The sequence below is a fragment of the Nomascus leucogenys genome, chromosome 10, assembly GCF_006542625.1.
Source record: "Nomascus leucogenys isolate Asia chromosome 10, Asia_NLE_v1, whole genome shotgun sequence".
NCBI classification, from domain to species: Eukaryota; Metazoa; Chordata; class Mammalia; order Primates; family Hylobatidae; genus Nomascus; species Nomascus leucogenys.
The window spans coordinates 81,009,689-81,031,137 of NC_044390.1; the positions used below are offsets into that span (position 1 = coordinate 81,009,689).

General features: G+C 53.3%; 1 protein-coding gene across 1 annotated transcript in view; it reads right to left on the reverse strand.

Annotated features, from left to right (window-relative positions):
• Window positions 1-964: 964 nt before the first annotated feature.
• RBM19 (RNA binding motif protein 19) overlaps window positions 965-21,449 on the reverse strand; it is a 141,831-nt gene continuing 121,346 nt past the window's right edge. Inside the window, exons 24-25 of the mRNA XM_003274428.2 lie at window positions 2,068-2,180; window positions 965-1,556 (exon numbers count right to left, since the gene is read on the reverse strand). Of these exons, the coding sequence (XP_003274476.1) occupies window positions 2,083-2,180 (98 nt within the window). The 3' untranslated portion in view covers window positions 965-1,556; window positions 2,068-2,082. The remainder of the gene's footprint in view (window positions 1,557-2,067; window positions 2,181-21,449) is intronic.

Sequence of the window (21,449 nt, forward strand, 5' to 3'; positions counted from 1 at the left end):
CAGCAGGTTAAGTCACTTGCCCAGGCTCACGAGGCTGGAGAGTGGTGGACTGTTATGGAGCCCAGGCAGGTCCGAATACAGAGCCCATGTTTGCTCATCCCGCACCAAGCCCTGGACGATGCTGAATCCTGCTCTGGGGGGAGGTTCTACAAGCATCCTCTGGGCCAGTTAAGTCAGTGCCAAAAGATGCCTGCCTCTGCACCAGGCCCGTGGGTCTACACCTGAGTTTTGGTGACCAGCCAGTCATCCCCGCTGGCTCTGGTGGTATGGAAATGTGAGTACAAATTGTATAGACCAGAAGGTTCAGCTAGAAAGAGCCATGTGCCACCGAACAGGACACGATCCAGCTCACAGATTCGAGCAGTGGGAAGGCATGGGGTAGGTCTCCAGCCCTGTCATTCCACACGACCCATGGCAACTTGGGACCCTGGTCACCTGAGGGTCGGCCTGGGTGTGGTTTAACAGAGACACTGTTCAGCCCCCACATCCAGAAGGCTGTGGTCGATGTGACTCTGTGAGCCACCCCACTATAAAAGCTGGAGAGTGTGGCTGGGCGTGATGGCTCACACCTGTAATCCCAGAGCTTTGGGAGGCTAAGGTGGGAGGACCACTTGAGGCTGCAGTGAGCTATGATCATGTCACTGCACATTGTCTCTAAAAAAATTAAAATTAAAGGGCTGGGGAACGAGCCATTCTGTGTCTTTTGTTTCCACGAATTCTCAGGGATAAGCTTGCATGGCTAAGGGGGTGCCTGCCCTAGAGGACACGAGGCGCACGCTTGGTCGTGCAGGCTGCCAGCTTTGTGTGGCTTTGCCTGGGCTCTGGGCCACTCCAAAAACTGGATGAAGACTGGAACCTCATCCCCACCAAAATGCACAGACCGTCTTTTATGCACAGTCTGAAGATTCCCGAACTCTCACTTGGAGCCCCACCCAGTGATTCTAAATGAAGAAGCAAACAAAAGTGCTGATGAGAATCTTCTCTGGGCTTTACTTGGCTTGACTCACTTAATTCTGGCACTGTCTATCTGAGGTAGGCACAATTATCACCCCCATTTCCTAGAGAGAAAAACGGAGGCTCAGACAGGACATCATTAGTCTGAGGTCGCACCTCGGGAATGGCGATGTCTGGATTCAGACCACAGTGAGATGCAGTGCAGTTCTTGCTCTGCCCTCTCCATCTTGCCCTCTGGCTGGTGCTGGCACAGGCCCTTCCAGGCAGGAGGCTGCGTCTCAGGCTGGAGAAAATGTGAACACAGGCGCCCGAGAGAAGCCTGGGGATGCTGTTGGCCAGCGGAGAGGACCTTGATGCATTTCACAGGGCTCTGGGCCCGTGAGCAGAATGCGGCCACCATGAGTGACATCATTCAGCTCAGACAGGGAGCTTGGCATCCGGGCTTGGAGCTCGATGCTTCATGAGCCGCTGGGAGGCTTCCCTGGGTGACTGAACCAGGGCTTGTGGTCCCAAGTGATGAGGATGGGGCAGGACAGAGACCAAGTCCCAAGCCGTGAACAGTCCCTTGGAAAGACATAGGTGGGAATTCTAGCTCAGCAGCCCTGGAGGGAGAGCAGGAACAGGGCTCAGCACCATGCCCGGCACTCTTCATGCATTACTGCATTTATTTCTCTCTCAAACCTTATGAGGTAAGAACTAGCTAGCAAGGGGTAGGCTGGGCCCAAGGAGATAAGGAAACTGGGCCAGGGTCTCCCAGCTTCAGGGTTTCACGTCCAGGCAGCCTGATGCCAGAGAGCTGGCCACCGTCCCCTTACTCTCCTGGGGTGGGGACAGGGGGAGCAGGGGTTCTCACTCCCTGTGTTGCACTCTTCCGTGTCTGCTACAGAGCGGGTGTGCAGTCAGTGTCTGCTAGAACGCGTCACTGGTGAAACCCAGGATGCCTGGGCTGCCAGGCAGTGGCCTGAGGCCTTCTTCATCCCCTGTCCCCTCCGACCTTGGACCAGTGCAGGGTGGGGCCGCCTGCCACTCCCTGCCCCGTCCCCCAGCCCACATGGTGGGGAGTGCAGAAGCTGGAGCGGCTGTCCCGGTCCCCAGGGCCCCGGAGCCACGCACCCTCTCGGTGCCAGCTCACAGCTGAAGGGTCTGCTCCTCGCTGTCGCTGTCACTGCCTTCCAGCTGCTCCAGGATCTCGTCCAACACCACAGACCGCTTTTTCTTCGGGGGCTCTGTGGGAGCCCAGATGGCAAGAGAGGAGAAAAGAACAGCCGAGAGGGTTGGGAGGCAGGAAGAGAGAAATGACAGAGGAAGGAGGGAGAGGGGAGAGATGAGCAGAACACGGGTGCGGGGAGACAGAAAAGAAGTGAGAGAATGCGAGAGAGGGAAGTGGGGGGAGAGCGGAGGGAGAGAAGATACAACGGGAGGGGGAGAGAGGACGGGGCAATGAAGAAAGACAAGGAGTAGGGGAGAGAAACACTAGGGTTAGTCTCAGCATCACCATGGCGGGGCTGCCTCCCTCGCACCCCCAGAAACTCTCCTGCTTCCCTGGCCATCCCCTCCCCATCTTCCACCCACAGGGGAAAGGATTCCCTCCCGAAAAAAGAGGGAGAGGGTCTCCTGTGCTGCTTCCTCACAGCAGGTCAGAGCTTGGCTTGGAGGAAGCTGAAACCCTTCAGAGAGGCTGAGCCAAGCAGTGGGCAATGGCTGGGGAGACAAGTAGAAGCTGTTTCTGTTTTCTTGGAGGCCAGGCTAATGGTGTAGTACATGGCTGGCATACAGCAGGTGCTCAATAAGTGGTGGGTGAATAGAACAGATGCAAAGCTCAAGGATTCCAGAGGAGGCATGGAGGGAATGACAATTAGAGGTGGCTGTGAAGAGGAGGACTATCTGACTTGGGCTTTGAAGAATGCAGAGGAGTTTTCTGTGAGGAGAGGGGATTCAGGGTCATGAAGAAAAGCATGGAGGTAGGAAAGGGCAGGGTGGGCTCAGCCCCACAAGCATCTCCTAATTAGGCACCATCATGAGCCATGGCTCCACTCCTGTCAGTAACCCCACAGGCAGGTGGTATGCTGCCTCTTGCAGGAGATGGAACTGAGGCACGGACAGGCAGGTCTGAAGTCACCCAGCTAGGAAGTGGTGGAGCCAGGATTCGAACCCCAGTCACACCTAAGCCCACAGTCTTTCTGCTTTTTATGAAAGTCTTGGGTTCTAGGCAGAGAACTCCAAGGGGATCAATGGTGGCAGGAGAGGACGTGTGGGGCCCCTTGGCCCTCCGGGAAAAGAGTGAAGCTGGGGGAGGCTGGAATCCAGGCTGGCTTCCTCTGTCAGTCCCTCTGCTAGTCTAACCACTTGTCAATGGGCAGCCTTGCTCGCAGATAAGGCTTGATTTGTACAGAGGCAGTGTAAAGAGGCTGTCCAAATCTCCTCCCTTTCCATGGCTCAAACACCTCCCCAAACAAATCACCCTGAGGCCCTTTACCTCCATTTATCTGCAGGCTGTGAGCTCCCTGGAGCTCACAGCAGCAGCCTAGCCTTTTCTGCTGAGACCTCCCCAGGGCCAGCACAGTGCTTGGCCCAGAGATGAAGACTTGGTTTCCCTCTGGGTGTTCCTGGGCGAGCGATTTCACCTCTAAGCCTGTTTCTTCAATCTCATCCCTCCCAAATCAATTCAAACACTGACCCCGTTTCTCATCATCTCCACGGCTGCACCCCAATCCAAGTACCTCTTAGCCCCTCACTAGAGGCCTCCCTCCCACCAAGGGATCCCTCTAAAACATGTGCGTCAGATCCACCACTCCCTAAGAAAGCCCCAAGTTCCTCTGGAGGCGTCACTGGAGCTGGCCCACCTCCCCCTGCTCAAGACATTTGCACCGGCAGCACCCAGATCTCCCTCTCCCTCTACCCCTCAGCTCCAATGCCACCCTACCCCCTGGCACTTTTTATTACCCACACTGCTGCAGGCCTTTCTTTGTGTGGGATGTTGTCTCACTCACTGCTGTGTCCCTGGCCTTAGCACACCGCCTGGCACCTAGCAAGTGCTTGTGAAATATCCCAGAAAGGGGAATGAGCGGACGGAGCAAGGGTGAGTGAGAGACAGCAGAGCCTGCCCCATGGCGAGCGTGCAGAAGGTGCGGGAGGTGCCCACCTGCCTGCCACCTGGGAGCCTCAAGGCCTGGCAGCTGTACCCATCATTGTTAATCATGAAAAGGGAGAGGGGGACAGGGTGGGCTGGGGTGGTGGGGGCTGGCGGCCTGGGGCTCAGACTCTGGCTTCCTCTCCTTCCTTGCGCTCTCCTAGACACTCTTGGTTTCCTTATAATCGCCAGCCCTGGAGGTGCACAATGGCCTCTGGAAATTGAATTTGTGGGCAGGTAATAGGAGTTGGAAAATAGAACGCAACAAAACAGGGCCTGCAGGTGATCACTGGCACCCCTCCCATCTGCTAACATGAGTTGGGGATGGCAGCTCACTCCTGGGGCAGGGTCCCTGCCTTCCTGGGCCAGGCCTGGCCTGGGGTCTAAGGGATGGCCAGCGGTGGCGGCATGGGATTTTTTCTTCTCTCCCACATCCTGACAACTTGAAGGGACTGGCGAGGAGCGAATTCTAGCCCCATCCATTGTGTTGGCTCAACCTTTAAGATAGACCTGGACTTGGGGTGCTTCTTCCCCATGCTCCTGCACCCCTGGGCCGCGCCACCATCGCCTCTGGCTTCCTCTGCCCCCGCTCCCAGGAGTCTGGTCTCCAACGGCAGCCAGAGGGAGCTTGTTAAATCCTCCATCACGGCATGCCGTTCCTTTGCTCAAGCCTCCAGGGGCACCATCTCACCTGGGGAAAAGCTAAAACTGTCACGTCGGCTGCCAGGGCCACTGAGCGGGCCCTGCCACCTCTCTGCTTCCCTCCCACTCTGCTCAGGCACTCGGGCCCCTTGCTGGCTCCTGGCTTCCAGCACTCCCACCTCAGGGCCTTGCACCTGCTGTTCCCTTGGTCTGGAATGCTCTTCCTCCGCGGAGCCACTCAGGGGCCTTACCTTTTCAGTGAAGCTTCCCTCCTTATTTAAAATCCCAAGTCTTCCAGAGTGCCCTGATGTACACTTCCTAATCCCTTTCCTGTCCACTTCCCCCACAGCATGTCTCCCAGTCTCACTGCGTGTCATGTTTCCACTTTATTATCTGTCTTCCTGGCTGGAAGGTCCGCTCTAGGAGGGCAGGGGTTTCTGCCTGTTTTGTCCACTGTTCCATTCCCAATGCCCAGAACTGTGCCTGGCACATAGTAGATGCTCAATAAATGTGTGCTGAGAGACTGAGGGAGTGAATGACAGGGAAAATTGAGGGTCAAGTAGTGTAGGTTGCTGAAAGACAAACAGCAGCTGAGATGAGACCAAGAGCAGTTGTTCAGAGCCTTCATTCCTGCTCTCATCCCCTCACATGATGGAGACACCTGCAGCACCTGCTCTGGGTCGGGCATGGTGGGGAGCAAGCCTGGCTCGGCCCCACCTAAGGCTTTCTGGTCTGGCAGGGGGAGATGGAGAAAGAACCAGATAGTTGTGCCTCAATTTCTAACCTGTAAAATGGAAATACTAGGGGTTGTGGTGAGGCTGAAATGAGTAAAAAGGGCAATGCCCAGCCCCTGGTTAGGGCTCAGTCGATGGCGCTGAGACTAACATCTGTGTTACTATTATTGCTAGGAAAGGTGTTGACTTCGTGTCTCTCTTGGTCATTGGGACAGTGAGCGCTCACGGGGCGGGGGCTCTTACACAGACCCTGGCTTTGTGGCCTTGATGAACCAAAACATCTCATTCCTTTACCTGCCAACTATGTACTCATGTATCATAAGCCAGCCTCCGTGCTCCTGGGCCTGGCATATCTGCCAGGGTTCAGGCTGGGCCCCCAACTGCCCCCTGGAGGTCACGTCAGGCCCTGAGTTCCCACCAAATGACACCCCGCACCTCCCGCTGGCCCTGCTTCCTTGAGGAGCACCCTGTTTGCAGGGAACAGCTGCTGAAATCCCACTTCCCCGACTTCAAAAGCCTCAGTGGGTTTTCACCAAACAAACATAATGCAGAACCGGAGAAAGGTGTAAAATAAATAAACGAAACAAGCTGTGCATTTTCTTTCAGTATTACAGCTGCACCCGAAGATAAACAACAAGTGAATGTCACCAAACATCAATACCCGAGAAATTAACTTGACAAAAAGCTCAGCCGTCCCCCGACAACCCCCCAGTCCTGCCCCCCTCCCCACCAACCTCCAACCACTGTTTTTGCATTTCTGGAGTTCCCACCTAATGATTTTATTTTTCAATTAATTCCTTGACAGAATGCCAGCCTGTGTCTCTCCCTTCCCTGGCTGGCGCTGTCGGCCCTGCATGGGAGGCACAGGCAGGCAGGGAGAAAGGCGCAGGCAGGGAGAAAGGGCGGCGGGGGGAGGACAAGAGAAAGCACTTCTTGGGGTTTTGTTCCAGGAGCAGACGTTGAGGAAAGGCAAGCCGGGGGAGAAGAGCGTGGCTGATAAGGGGAGAAGGGAGTTCTGAAAGGAACCCTGGGAAGAGGCAGCAGTGAACAGCTCGGGGAGGGGAAAAGCACTGGGCCAGGAAGCCCAGGGCTGGATTCTGAGCGGAGAGGCCTGAGGTGCAGGGTGGAGGGTGCTAGATGCAGGGTGCTGGGTGGGTGAGCTGCCAGGATCAAACCCTGCTGCTCCTGGCTGGGTAACCTCGGGTAAGTTACTTCACCTCTCTGGGCTGCTCTCAGTTTCTGCAGTTACTGAATGGTGATGAAATTTACACGCCTGGGGTGTGTAAGGGTATTAAAAGAATGAATATCTGTATGTAAGGCCTTCATAATAGTGCCTAGCACACGGCAAGCTGTCAATACAGGCTGGTCATTCTCACTGCTGTTGATGGAATCTGTACTGAGAGCATGAGGGTGGGCCGCTCCCCTCCTCTATAACAGGAGGATAGCAACAGCAGCTCTTGACTCGGTCTCAAAAAAAAAAAAAAAAAAAGTGACCAATGGACCAATGGGATGGAGCAGGGCCTCCCACTGTGGGCCCACAGAAGAGCGTCTGGATTTGCTGACATGATTTGCCATGAATACAGAAATCAGTGACTAATGTTCAAAAACAGGGAGATGCTACATGAGAATCTGCACCTCTAGTTTCTCTTGAACCTGGAATGGCTAACCTGTGAGTGTGGCAGACCTGTCCCCTCCCTGCCTACAGGTAACTGACGACGCTGTGCACTAGCTGCCCCTGGAGACAGGAAGCCTCACTTACGGGGGCTTTTCTACCTGTTCCTGGAGGCTCCTCAGTTGCTACTTCCCGAGACAGAAGATAGGCAAGGCTTCGACAAACTCTGCTAAGTCAGAGACAGAAATGGTTCCAAGAGGCCAGGGTGAAGGGCTGGGGGCAGAGGCACAGGTGGGCGAGGGGAGGAAGAAGGTTGGGGCAGAGCGTGGAGGCCAGAATGAGGCACCACAATCTTCAGACTCAGTGGTGTGCAGTCCTAGGCTGCCGGGGGACACCAGCCACCTGTAGCTCCCACCCTTGGGGAGTATGAAGGTGCCATGGTGCGGGTACTGCAGGGGGCTGGGCACCCGGAGGCTGGCCTGGCTTGTGAGGCTGACTGCTCTGGAAGGCTGGCTGAGCCAGACCCCCACCCTCAGCTGCTGGTACCTCTGCCTGGGTCTCTCCCTGTCCTCCCTGGCTTCAGATCTTGCAGGTCCCACGGGCAGAGCTCTCCTACCCAGATGGGTCTGCATCTCAGGGCTCTGTGTACAGCAGGCACACATTAGGTACACACAGAATAAAGGGTACTCTTCAGGAGATTGGCCTGGCTCCTAAGACCAAGCCAATGTCCCTTTATTGATACAGGAGGCTGTTTTAGGGCTGTGCCTTTTTTTTTTTTTTAAATAGAATCTCACACTGTTGCCCAGGTGAGTGCAGTGGAGCGATCTCGGCTCAACTGCAACCTCTGCTTTCCGGGTTCGAACGATTCTTGTGCCTCAGCCTCCCAAGTAGCTGGGATTACATGTGTGCACCACCAGGCCCAACTAATTTTTGTATTTTTAGTAGAAATGAGATTTCACCATGTTGGGCATGAGCTCAAGTGATCCACCCGCCTTGGCCTCCTAATGTGCTGGGATTATAGGCGTGAGCCACTACGTCCAGCCAGTTGTGCCTTTTTTAAACACAGCGAGTCCTTCTAAGAACTAGGTATGATCTGAGAGGGTCCTTGTGCAGAGCGGGTGGGCAGGAGCCTGGGCCGCAGACTGGCCTCTGCCACTGTGGGACTCCCAGGAGCTGCTAAGCTCCTTACCTCAGTGCTCCCACCTGTTAAATGGGGACGGTGCCTGCTCTGCTTATCTCATGGGGACCGTAAGGGTTCCTGCCTTCAGTCACTCTTAGCAAGCATGACCCAGCATATTCTATGTGCCAGGAATGATGCTGGCGATATGGCAGTGAACAAAACTCCACAGGATAAACTAAACCACCAGCCACAGGGGCCACACTGGGGCTCAGGGTGGACAGGACGAGGTGGGACCTGAGTGCTGCCACTTGGTGGTCCCACCCTTCTCTGAGTTACCAAAGTTACTCTTCTGTAGACAGGACACAGTAGTAGCACCCACCACAGGGGATTTGATGAGATAAAGAGGAGAGCACTTAGCGCAGGGCCTGGCCCGTTGAGGTGCCAGGCAAACATGAAAGCTAACAATCAAAGGGTCCTGTAAGGCCACCCCAGAGGACAGGCAGTGCCCAGCAAAGGGGAAATCCAGCTGCTTAAGATAAGGCTGAGGGGCGAGCCACAGGGACCACTCCTCAGGCGCCTGCTGGCTCTAAGCAGCAGGCTGGCTCTGGACTTTCCTACATAAATTCCACCAGCTGGGTAACATCATTGTCCCACTTTTCAGATGAGGAAGCAGCCCCACTAGGGCTCTGAAGAGTCAAGTGGCCACACTTTCCAAGCAGGACCTTGAGCTGATCAGATAGGGTTGGCTCCAGCCTTGCTGGCACAGCACAGCAAAGCCTGCCCTGCAGCGGGGGACACTAGCCCAGCCTCCCTAGGAGGGGGAGGTCTCAACAGGAAAAGCATGAACAGACCCGGGCCATGTAGCAGCAATTTCCTTTTCAAAGGCCACTGGTTCTCAATCCAGCTGTCTGACGGAATCAGCTAGGAACCCACTGATGCCTGGATCCTACCTCCAGAGGTTCTGATGCAAATGGCCTGGGGTGGGCAGGGGATATTATGACTGCTATGATGACGGATGTTATTAATCTTGGTGCTGAGGACTTGGGCTCCCTGAGTGGCTGGACTCTGGGTCGGTGGGTGGAGTAACTTCCCTCTGTGCTCTGGGTGTCTTGTGTGTGTGCAGAATTCTATGACTGGCCATGCACAACCCCATACACAGGGGCCGGTGAAGGTGCTGCAGCCGGGATACCCATGGAGTTATCCTGAGCTAGGGCTGTGGGCGTGAGCTATGCCTGGGGGCTTCTAGACTTGGTCCCACGTGTTTGTATTAGTTACAGATACTGGGAGACCTGTGCAGGCTGGGAAGCAAGGGGAGTGTCCCGGTGAAGGTGACTCACTGCAGAGGGAAAAGGGAAAAAGAACCAGGAAAGGTGGGAAGGCATCTCTTATTCCTCTGCCTCAGGTCTGGAGGAATCTCCCAAGTCTTAGGGTTTGGTCCACATTAGTTACTGATCTCTTTTCTTTTGGCATAGGCCCTGGGTTGGAAAGCAGAGGCTGAAAGGGAGCAGCTGGTAACATCTCATAGGGCCAAGGTATAGTGGTGTCTGTACCAGGCTGTGTAAGTGCAAAGGCTTGAGGGTCGATAGATATGATGGCATCAAACAGTCCAGGGGGTCGGGGGAGACTACAGGGAGGGCTACGCATTGTGGGGAAGGGGAAATCCAGCCTTCATATAAACGTGCAGCCATTCCTTGGGCCTGGTACCCTGTGGGAATGTGGAACCAGGCTGGCCAAATCTGATTTTTCAGAAGAGGTCAGAATCTTGATTTTCAGGTCAAATCTTCCAATAGGAAAATAGTGATATTCATTCAAAACTATTGTTTTCATATCTGGTACGCAAAATAAAGATCTAATTTCAGCCGACAACTTGCCAGTGTGGTCTCTGCTCTTTTCTCTCTCTCCTCTCTGTCTACCGAACGCCACTAGTTTCACTTGTGGTCATGAAACAGTAATAAAAACCTTGTCTGTGTGTTTTCCTTGGGTTTCTCCGGGCTGGGCCAGCCTACAGTTCAGAAATAAAACTGGCCACCCCCTACCACCAGCTACAACCCTGGAGGGAAGCCTACCCTCCTCCTGTCCCTGTTTCTAGCACTGTGGTCCCCAAGTCCCCAAACCCTTGTCCAATCCCGGCCCAGCCCCTGCCCCTCCCAAGTCACTCTGAAATTCTCCTTCTGTCAGTTTAATTCCGTGATCGATGAGGAAGAGCACGAGAAATGGCCCGGCACAGCTGGCTTCCCCGTTAGCCCTAGCAGGGATTCCTGGCCTTGCTGGCGACGGCTGAGTGAAATGTTTGCGGAACGCAGAGAACACAAGTCAATAACAATTTAGCTGGATTGGGAACAAGTACCTTCCCCACACGGACAGCCGCTCCCGGGGGAAGGGGAAGAGAGTGTGCGGGATATTGCCGAAGCACTTGGAATTATTTCCAAAACACTGCCAAGCGAGGCTCAGGCGTGGGGAGTGGAAGGAAGTAGGAGGGGGTGACTGGGCGATACCTGCTCCAGCTGGCCTCCAGGCCCCCCAGCCTCCCTGCACCGCTGCAGGGAGAAGGATTTTGCTCTCTGATCGTGGCTCCCTGCATGGCCAGCCATGTGCACCACTTGGGCGCACACTTGGGAACTGCTTTGACCAAAAGAATTCCCTCTCCTTGATTTTCCTCCTCTGGATTCAGCCTCCAGCAGCTGAGGTAGCCAGGGGTGTGAGAAAGAGTGGGTTTCCCAGGCAACCTCAACCTCTCCTGGAACCACTTCCCAATGTGACCAGGAGCTGGAGATAGGTTAAAACACACCACCCTGAACACAAAAAGTGATCATTTCTTTTTTCTTTTTTTTTTTGAGACTAAGTCTCACTCTGTTGCCCAGGCTGGAGTGCAGTGGTGTAATCTCGGCTCACTGCAACTTCTGTCTCCCAGGTTCAAGTGATTCTCCTGCCTCAGCCTTCTGAGTAGCTGGGATTATGGGCGCACGCCACCACGCCTGGCTAATTTTTGTATTTTTAGAAGAGACAGGGCTTCACCGTGTTGGCCAGGCTGGTCTCGAACTCCTGGGCTCAAGTGATCCACCCACCTTGGCCTCCCAAAGTGCTGGGATTACAGGCATGAGCCACCACTTTTGGCTGAAAAGTGATCATTTCAAAGAGGTCAGGGATAAATCACCCGCATATCCCCACGCCCCACTCAGTCTCGGCCTTTCCTGTCAGGACCCGCTATGGCAATCTGGGACAGTCTCCCTCTTTGCACGCCTCCTGCTTAGGCCTTCAACACCTCTGGAGGAAGGGCTGCCACAGTCAAGTCTCCAGGAGAAAACGAGAAGGACCCAGGTGAAGGAATGAAAATGGGAAGCTTACAGAAAACCTCTGTCTCCAGGTGGATGGAAGGAACCACCACCAAGGGATATTTTGAATAATAAATTCTGTGGCTTCACATCCTTGCTTGAACTTTCCTGACTGTGAGTTTTAAAGCCCGATGATTATGTTTTCATGGGCAAGATCAAGGCGGCCTATTTGCAAGGGTTGACGTGGGGATAACGGGCTCTCTCGGTCTCCAGTCTTTTGAAAATGTACGGTCCTGTGAATGATTAAGTTATGGAAGTGGGGAGGGGGGTGAACTCTTGCAGGCTTTAAATATCATCTGTCTGCTGATGACTTCCAAATTTATATCTCAGCCCAGACTTCGCCCCTGAGCTCCCAACTCATAGATCTATCTGCCTGACATCGAGGGGAGTCCTAATAGGTGTCTCAACTTCAACATGTTCAGAACACCCCTGCCCAGCCACCTGTTCTTCCCAGCTTCCTGGGCCTCTGCTCACCACGCAGCACCACCATCCTGTGAGTGGCTTGGAGCAAAAACCTATGCACCAGTTTTGATTTTTCTGCCTTCCAGAAGCAAGTCTGGCTGGCTCTACGCAAAATGCTCAATCCACCTGCTTCCCCACCTCCACAGCCTCTGCTCCATGGCCCTTGTTGGCCTGGATGGGACCTCTTCCCTCCATTCTTGCCCCTCTACAATGCAGGGGATGAGGTCTGACAGTGTGAATCAGGTCTTGAGACTCTTCTCCTCAAATCTTCTGGGAGCTTCCCACTGCACCTTGAATACAAGCTGGGCTTCCTGCCAGGCCAGATAAGGCCCCAGGAGGAAGCCCTGCTGGCTTCTCTGCCTGCTTTGAACACACTCTGACCAGGACCTTGGCACCTGTGGCTTCTGCTACCTGGGATGGTTCTCCCCAGATTTTTGGCTGGTTGGTCCCTTTGAATCACACAGAAATGCTGACTTGGCAGAAAGACTTTCCAACCACCATATTTGGAATCTCTCTTTTCCCTCTCTGGTCCTGAAGAGCTCATTATGCTATCCTTTCTTTTCTTTTCTTTTTTTAAAGAGACAGGGTCTTGCTCTGTTGCCCAGGCTGGAGTGCAGTGGCGTAATCATGGCTTGCTGCAGCCTCAAACTCCTGGGCTCAAGCGATCCTCCCACCTCAGCCTCCCAAGTAGCTGTGACTACAGGTGTGCGCCACCATGCCTGGCTAATTTAAAGTTTTTTTTAGAGACGGGGTCTCACTATGTGGCTCAGGCTGGTCTCAAACTTCTAGGCTCAAGTGATCCTCCTGCCTTGGCATCTCAAAGCACTGGGATTACAGGTGTGAGCCACTGCATCCAACCATATGTTACCCTTTCTAATTTCCACCACAGGACTTGGTATCATTAGAACTTTGTTGCTATTTATTTTTTTTGGTGGGGCAGGGGAGGGGGGCAATCATTTGTCTCTCTCACTCAAATATCAGCTCCATGAGGGAGGACTTTCTCTTTTGTACACTGCTTTGCCCTCAGTGCCTAGAGCATGGCTTGATAATAAGGTCATCAGTGAAGAACTGTTGAATGAATGAATGGGGCCTCCTATCCAGGGAAGCTGGAGATCTAAGCACAGGACTCCACTTGCAGGGCACTGGGGGTGCAGTCATGATGCCTCTAGAGTTATATGCTCTGAGAAAGCGGGGAGTCACCGTGGGAGGAACTAGCCACCTCTGGCTTTTGGATAAAATAAGGGCAGCCACTTCATAAGGCCTAGGGGCTGCAAGACCTTTCTTTGAAGAGCCAGAAAGTAAATACTTTAGCCTTGGTGGGCCATAGGGTCTCTGTCACAACCATTCAGCTTTGTCCTTGCAGTGGAAGAAAGTAGCCCTAGATGATATATGAACAAATGGGCATGCCTGTGTTCCAATACAACTTCATTTATAAAAATAGACTGTAGGCTGTGGTTTGCAACTGCTGCTGTACCTGGATCAGGAGCCCAGATCCAATAAAGAGAGGGCAATTTGGGATTTAGGAGGTGCTGAGGATACAGGGTACGATGGAACACCCAGGTATAGACATTAACTACAGTTCTGTAGTGTCCAGACCTGTATGCCTTCAGGCTGGGCACTAGACTGCCCTGGGTTTGTGCTTCAGTAAAATGGGAGCAACGCTGTTCTTCAGGGAGCTGTGAGCCTGAAATGAGACCGAGTTATGTAAAACCAGCCGGTATCACTCTCTGCACATGGTAGGTCCATGACAAAGCTTTCTTGCCCTCTTTCTTTCCTTTCCCTCTGACTTGATCTTTATAAGAACTTATGTGATTGCCTTTTCAGACCAGCAGTGCTTCGAAGCACCCAGTTAGGAATATCTGGCTTCGACCACACAGGGCTCCAGTGCCAACTGCACACCTGGCTAACTGTGGGGCCTGGAGCACGTTAGCCAGCTTTTCTGAGCCCCGGCTTCCTTCCTTGTGGGGTGAACCGTGAAGATGAACCGAGTTAACGCTCACACAGTGTCCAGCACCTATTAGATGCTCAATTAAATTCTAATCATCATTCTGATGATTAGGTTTTTATGTATGTTCATTTTTTTTCACCCCACAAATGGTCACTGAGTGCCTCCTCTCTGTGTTAGATGTGGGGTCCAGGCAGGGTGGGCAAAGGGCCTTGGACCCCCTCAAAGGATAAAGTGTCACACAGAGAAGGATCCTAATTGCACACGTGAGCACCTGATGGCAGGTTATGGTAGTCGAGGAGGACCAGGGGAAGGGCATGACAAGGGAATCACGAGAAGGAGGGGTGTGGGGGAAAAGCTGCATCTTTGACACTCTGGCTGGGAGGCAGTGGAGGCCGGGGTCAGTGGGGGCTGCTGGGACCAGGGATCTAGCAAGCAGGCTCCTTCCCTGCCCCCCGTGAGGCTGGGAGGGTGACTGTTTGCTAGTGGCCGGCGACCCATGGGGACAGCCACCCATCTGTGCTGGAAGAGCGCTTCTCCGGGCGCTCTGCTCATAGATCTCCCGCCCCAGCCCAGCCTGGCTTGGGCAGGTGGGGGAAGGCGCCATTGCCAGCCACTTGCCATGCTGGTCATGTCTGCGCTCCCAGCTCTGGAGGTGAAAGGTAGAGACGCTAACCACAGCCCATCAGTCCTCCCCAGCTGGAATAAGACAACACGGGAAGCAGAGCCACGCTCCCGGCCAAATAAAAGCCTGTTTGCCTGGCCTCCCTGGCTGTGAGTGCTGTAAAACAGAGGGTTCTGCGCACGGATTTCTTCCATACCATTATATTCTCTCGGCTGCGCTCGCAGGTACTGTGGCCTGCCGCGGCCCTGAAAGCTTCTCGATGCCGTGACCCTGCTGGTTTGTAACACGCTCGGGAAGAAAAGGACACAGCCAGCGGCGGACTTTCCTCTTTCTTCCCTCCTTGCTCTCTCTTTTCAAACTCCCACATGCAAGGCAGTGAAGAATAGCACTTCACCTACCACGGGGCTGCTGTGCTGGAGATGAGAAACCTGATTCTTGGCCAGCAAGGAAGGGAGGGAGGCGTGGGGCAGTGGGCAGGGGCAGGAAGAGGACAGGGGAGACGGGGAGGGCAGTTTGGTGGAAAACGTCTGTCTTGCTATTCCCTTTTGAAAGCATCTCTGTCTCCTGTCAAGGTCTTTGCCTACTCAGGCCAACTTTTACAATGACTTTGAAAGCCCGGTCCTTCGCTGTTCAATTTGACAGGTGTTTTGCAAGCATCACTTGCAAGGAAAAATATAATGCCCTGCCATTATACAGGGACAATGGATAAAATGAAGGCTTCCGCTTGCTGGGGAGGGGCTGGGGGTTTACAACAAGCTTCTTTTGGCTGCCAATAAGGAACCTGGATAAGCAGAGAGCTTGAGCCTGGTCGCGGAGCATAATGAGTTCTTGTAACTGCCTTGGAAGGCAGGACATTATGGTTGCTGCTTGAGCAGCGAGTCCTCCTCCTTCTCTTCATGGCACCTGGGCACTAATAAGCTCCTACTAAGAGCCAGGCTCTGTGCTATGCCCTGGAGACAAGGGAGAACAGGTGGCATCTGTGGCCAGATGTAAACATCCTATCCCAAGCAATGCTTATGTGTCAGGCATACCTGTGCTCCTCCTTACCCCACCCCCAAACACACAGGTCCCAAGCAATGCTTATGTGTCAGGCATACCTATTCCCCTACATACACACACACACACACACACACACACACACACATACACACACACACACAGCCCAAGCAATGCTTATGTGTCAGGCATACCCATCCTACTTACTACACACACACAGAAACACACACACAGACACACGCTACTGCCCAGGCTTATAAACATCAGGGCTCGTCTCTGTGTCTTGGTCCTTTGCCCAGAGAGTATCCTCCCTTAGCCTGGCCTGACTGGAATGCAAAGAAAGTGGGAGTGTTTTTGGCAACTCAGAAAAGTAAGAGTGAGTGCCCCAAAGGACAATGAGGCCCCTCGCCAATCCTATTTGTTGACTGCACGTGATGCGCCAGGAGCTGTGCGCCATCTCCTTTATAGGCATCCTCCCCTTGGAGCCCCACCGTTTCCCTAATGAGGTGGGCGCTGTGGCCCCATCGTACCAATGACAGAGCTGAGGCAGAGCAACTTGCCTGAGGTCACAGAACGGGTATGAGGACACATTCAGGTAAAATGCAAGGGGCAGTCGCTCAGATCAGCTGATACAAAGAGTCGGTATAGCAAGATGGTGGAAAACACAGGTTTGAATCCTGGCTCTGTGGTCAGTAGCTGGGTGCCCTTGGGCAAGTTACTTGCCCTCTCTGTGCCTTAGTTTTCTCATCTCTAAAACAGGATTGCGACAGTACAGTAAATTGACAGGTTCATAGGTTCTTGGAAATCTCGCAACTTTTAGTGAAAAGATGTATAACAAACTCAATGTTACCACAGGCTAATGGATGTAAACAAGAGCTAAACTCCTACACACACTAAATGTATTTCTAATAACAAAAACATCACCAAACTTCTGAATAAAGACACCAAAACGTCTAAATATTAAACACTGAAATAAATGTGAGCTATATATACCTTTAAGACAGATTAGTAAAAACAAGGAAGATAATGATTTACCCAATGATTCCAGTTCAGGGCTGCAGGTGGCCAGAGCCTCTCCTGGCAGCTCAGGACACTGGGAGGGAACCCACCCCGGGTAGGGCACCGATCACACACATAACTGCACTCACCCACTCTGGGACCACTGAGACGTGCCATTTCACCTAGCGTGCATGGCTTTGGGATGTGGGAGGAAACCAGAGGACCTGGAGAAAACCCACATGGGGTGAACACGCAAACTCCACTGGGTGAACACGCAAACTCCACTGGGTGAGCATGCAAACTCCATGGGGTGAGCACACAAACTCCATGGGGTGAGCATGCAAACTCCATGGGGTGAGCATGCAAACTCCATGGGGAGAACACACAAACTCCATGGGGTGAGCACACAAACTCCATGGGGAGCACACACACACTCCATGGGGAGAACATGCAAACTCCACAGGGTGAACACACAAACACCACAGGGAGAACACGCAAACTGCACACAGACAGTGGCCCTGGATGGGAAGCCATTTTTTTTCTTATCAATTATGATAAAATGATGTTATCTGAGGACCTGTATGTACCTCCCAGGATTCTGCAAGACTCGTACCCATGAAAGCTTGCAGATAGTACCTGGCCGCCAAGTAAGGCTTGACACATGAAGATTGCTAGTTACGGTAATGATAATAATAATTGGTATTATTTAGCTTGAACTACAAATTGAACGTTCTACTATAACCTAGGTGCCTCAGGGACCCAGGGGAGATGAGGCCAGTCCTGGGAGCTGGGAAGCTGAGCCCAGGGGCAGGGGCACTCTAGGGTAATTTACGCTGGTGGGGCACCGACCACATCAAGGGCTTCGGCTGGTGCCAAAGCTCCACTCTATCTGCTCTGGCCACTTCCCACTGTCCCTGAGTGCGGCTCACAGGCTACGGTGTCACTGGCATCTTCCTGCCAGGCCCTGCTGAATGGTTAAGATGCCTGCCTTTCATTCTGTGGCCCACATTCTGCAGGGAGCTCTTTGTTGTGGCCTCAGAGCTCGGCAGCCTCCACCTGAGATCTGAGTGCCTTCCTGGCAGAGTTCAGGGCCGAGGCCAGAGCCAGGGGAGGGAACTGGGCACGGACACCACCTGCCCTTAGGGTCTTGCCAGGGCCCTGCGAACTCTGAACAATGCGGATTTTGACACAAATGAACTGAGTATTTTTCTCCATGGGAAAAGGGCACAGGGTGGGGAGAATGGTCTGGCCAGGAGGGCAGGAGGCCAGCAGGCCTATTCTGAACATTTGAGGCTGCTGTGGGCACCTCCTGTGTCCCAGAGACATCAATCGCACAAAGGGTGCCTCAGTGGGTGAGACAGACTGACATCTCTAGCACGCCTGCTCTGTGCTGGACACACTCCAGGCATCACCTCACTTTCCCAATCCAGTGTCACACTCCCAGGAAAGGACGGATAGAGAGGTAAACCTGAGTATTGTCCAAGTTCAACCATTCACTACTTGTGTGACCTTGGGCAAGGTGCTTCATCTCTGTGTGCCTCAGTTCCCTCATCTGTAGAATGGGGAGATGAATAGCATCTCACTCATAGGGGTGGTGTGTGAATGACATGAGACCCCTCACTGCAAGGGATTTAGAAGAGTTCCTGGTCCCCAGTAAGGAAAGTTGCTACTATGGCTTTTGTTACTTCCCTGATCACTGTCAAATCAATTCCAGAAGGGGTACCCCTGTTAACAACATCTTTCAAATGAGAAAACAGAAGCCCACAGGGCGGAGTGACTTGCCCCAGGGCAACAGCCAGAATGCAGAATCCGGGTCTTGCCATGGGACACACAGCCAGAATGCGGGATCCGGGTCTTTTCCTGGGACACACAGCCAGAATGCAGAATCTGGGTCTTGCTGACTCCAAAGTTGATGCTCTTTTTCCTAAGCTGGTGGTTCCTAAACCTTTTGGGGCCCATGACCTCCTAGAAAATCTGATGAAAACAAAAGATCCTCTTGCCAGACACAAACGCAATTAATTACCAGGTGTTCCCAGTCCCTCTGAGGCCAGCCATACTGGGACCAGGTAATACAATTACCAGGCGTTCCCAGTCCCTCCGAGGCCAGCCATACTGGAAGACAAAGTTCCACGGATTCTTAGTTAAAAAACAATCCCCATCTGACATCTTGCTGTATTCTACAGAGTGTGTTCTTTTGTTTTCAAGAGATTATCATGTTTCTTTGGAAAATACTGCTGAAAAATGCAATGAGGAATTCAGACTCTCTGGCTCCAAACTTAGGCCACCTTCTTGCCCCCTCTTCCTGGTCCACACAGGTGAGGCCAGCAGGGAGGTCTGATACTCTGCTGTGCTTGGCCCTGATTCCTGTGGATGGGTCACATCCAGGACCATATCAGCATCCTCTCCAATCTGGGCACTGTTTCTCAGGGCTGCTCCTGTCCCCAGGAAAACACAACCCCTACCCCTGGCAACATGCCCTGACATGTACGTAGGTCACCATACACGCTGGACATTCTCTGTCTGGTCCCTCCACATCCATCCTCTGTCCTGCTCCATCCCCGGAAGGCTGAACCCTACTGAATGTGTCACAGGGACAATTTGGGCCTGTGGCCGACAGGTGGGATGGCCTGATGGGAGGCCGTGGCCGGAGAGCAGACAGCCGCAGGAGAAGAGAGCTGCAGCTGTTCTGTCCCCAGCCCCTTCTTCCAGCTTTGCTGCTGTCCTCTGGCAGGGGCTGTGTCCCTCCACACTGCAGTGCCCACTGGTAGCTGCTCCTAGGCTCCTGTCCTCACTGGACCCCAGGAACATCACTTCCTTCCCCTGCCCTTTCAGCCCCTGGGGTGGTTAAGAGCTCTGACGCTGCTCCTCTCTGGAAGCCCCAGCATCCTGTTGCTCCGCTGGCACTGCCTATACCCCCGTAAGCTGCCACTGCATGACAGGGTCTTTCTATGAGGCTCCTGTGTGAATTCTGTTCCCTCTGGGGCCTCGGCCCATCTCCCATGGCACTGGGGAAGGGTCCCTTCGTGCTCATCTTTGACATACTTGGGAAGCCCAGAGCTGATGTCCCCTTCCAGAACCTGGGAGGGCAGTGCTCCTTCAGAGGGACTCAGAGGGGTGGAAACACATGGCTCTGACACACAAGCCCGCCCTGAGGGGCCTTACTTCACCTATGCATATCAGCTTCCTCATCTGTACAATGGGAACAACGAAACATGCACATGACAGGGCCTTCTATGAGCACATGCTGTGCCAATTCTGAAGGGCCAGCAGTGTTCGTCATTATGATTTGTTGTTCATTCTCTCAGTTTCTGAAGGAACCCTGCAGATCTTGGGTTCATGGTCTGGATGAGTCAGAAGGGCCAAAGTCATACAGTCAGTAAACGCTCACACACCCCAGGTTTAATGAGGGCCTGGGACTTTCTCTTTTTCTTTTTTGAGATGGAGTCTCACTCTGTCACACAGGCTGGAGTGCAGTGGTATGATCTTGGCTTACTGTAACCTCCACCTCCTGGGTTCAAGTGATGCTCTTGCCTTAGCCTCCCAAGTAGCTGGGACTATAGGCATGCGCCACCAAGCCTGGCTATTTTTTTGTATTTTTAGTAGAGATGGGGTTTCACCATGTTGGCCAGGCTGGTCTCAAATTCCTGACCTCAAGTGATCCACCCACCTCGGCCTCACAAAGTGCTGGGATTACAGGCCTGAGCCACTGCGCCCGGCCAGGAGTTTTTTCTTGAGTGATGTTTGCTAGTATAACATAGTTGGGGCCGGTGGGTGGGGTGGGAGGCTCTAGAGCCGGTCTGGAGATCAAATCTGAGCTCTGCCACTTCCTCGCTGAGTAGACACAGCACTGCCTACAGCTGCTACAGTTGCTGTGAGCACTGAGATGATGCCGGTGGGAGGACGGCCCCCGATGCACAGTAAGTGCTTAATAAACACTAGTCGTCATAAATTACTGCAGTGCTTGGCAGGCCTCAGTTCTCTCATCTGTGAAATGGGGCTAATAGTGCCCATCTCATAGAGCTGCTAGGGAGTGAATGGGAAGATGTAGGCAAATGAAGAACTGTCTTTGTTATTGTTATCATTCTATCTGCCCCTGTCTCGGCCTTGGCCTGGCTGGTAAGTGGCTGTGGAGACAGTCAATCCCACAGAAATGCTGCCAGCCAAGTCTTTCCACTGTGGCGAGGCAATAGTGCTGTCTTTGGAACTCAATTTATTGAAGGGGGCTTCTCTCTAAGGCAGGGCAGAACCGCTGAGCCTGCACTCCTCGGCTGGCCCCCGGGGGTGGGGGATGGGGGTGGCGGGGGAGGTGGGCCCCCCGTCTCTGCTCCAGGAAGAGTCCCTTACACAAACATTTGCCGATGGGCGCATTTGGGCTTGTCAATGGTTGTCGATAAGGACAGGCTTTCTTTCTGCACATCAGGATTTGGGGTCTTATTGAGTTGTGAGCTTGCAACTGTGTATTTAGCCTTCATTTCTCTGGTTCCACATTTGCCTCAGCTCAAATATTCCCCAGTCTGAGAGTGGGAGCCTGGCATGTGCCAGGTACTGTGCTGGGCATGGGGGACCCAGGGAAGAACTGCTCCCTAAGAGAGATGAGCATGACACAGCCCCCACGTGGGGGAGGCATGGGTCCAGAGAGGATAACAAACCGTAAAGAAATAAGTTACAACATGGCAAGAAGGCACGGCGACAGAAGATGAGAGTAGAGGATGGAGAAATTACTGATACCTGTGGAGGGGGAGGGAACAGGGAAGGCTTCCTGGAGGAGGTGTCATTCTATCTGGGTTTTGAAGGCATTTATCAGATTAAAAAAAAGAAAAGGTGAGGGGCAAGGCATTCTAAGCAGAGGGAACAGCATATGCAAAGGCACAGAATCCTGTCTGGAGTCTGGGGAACAA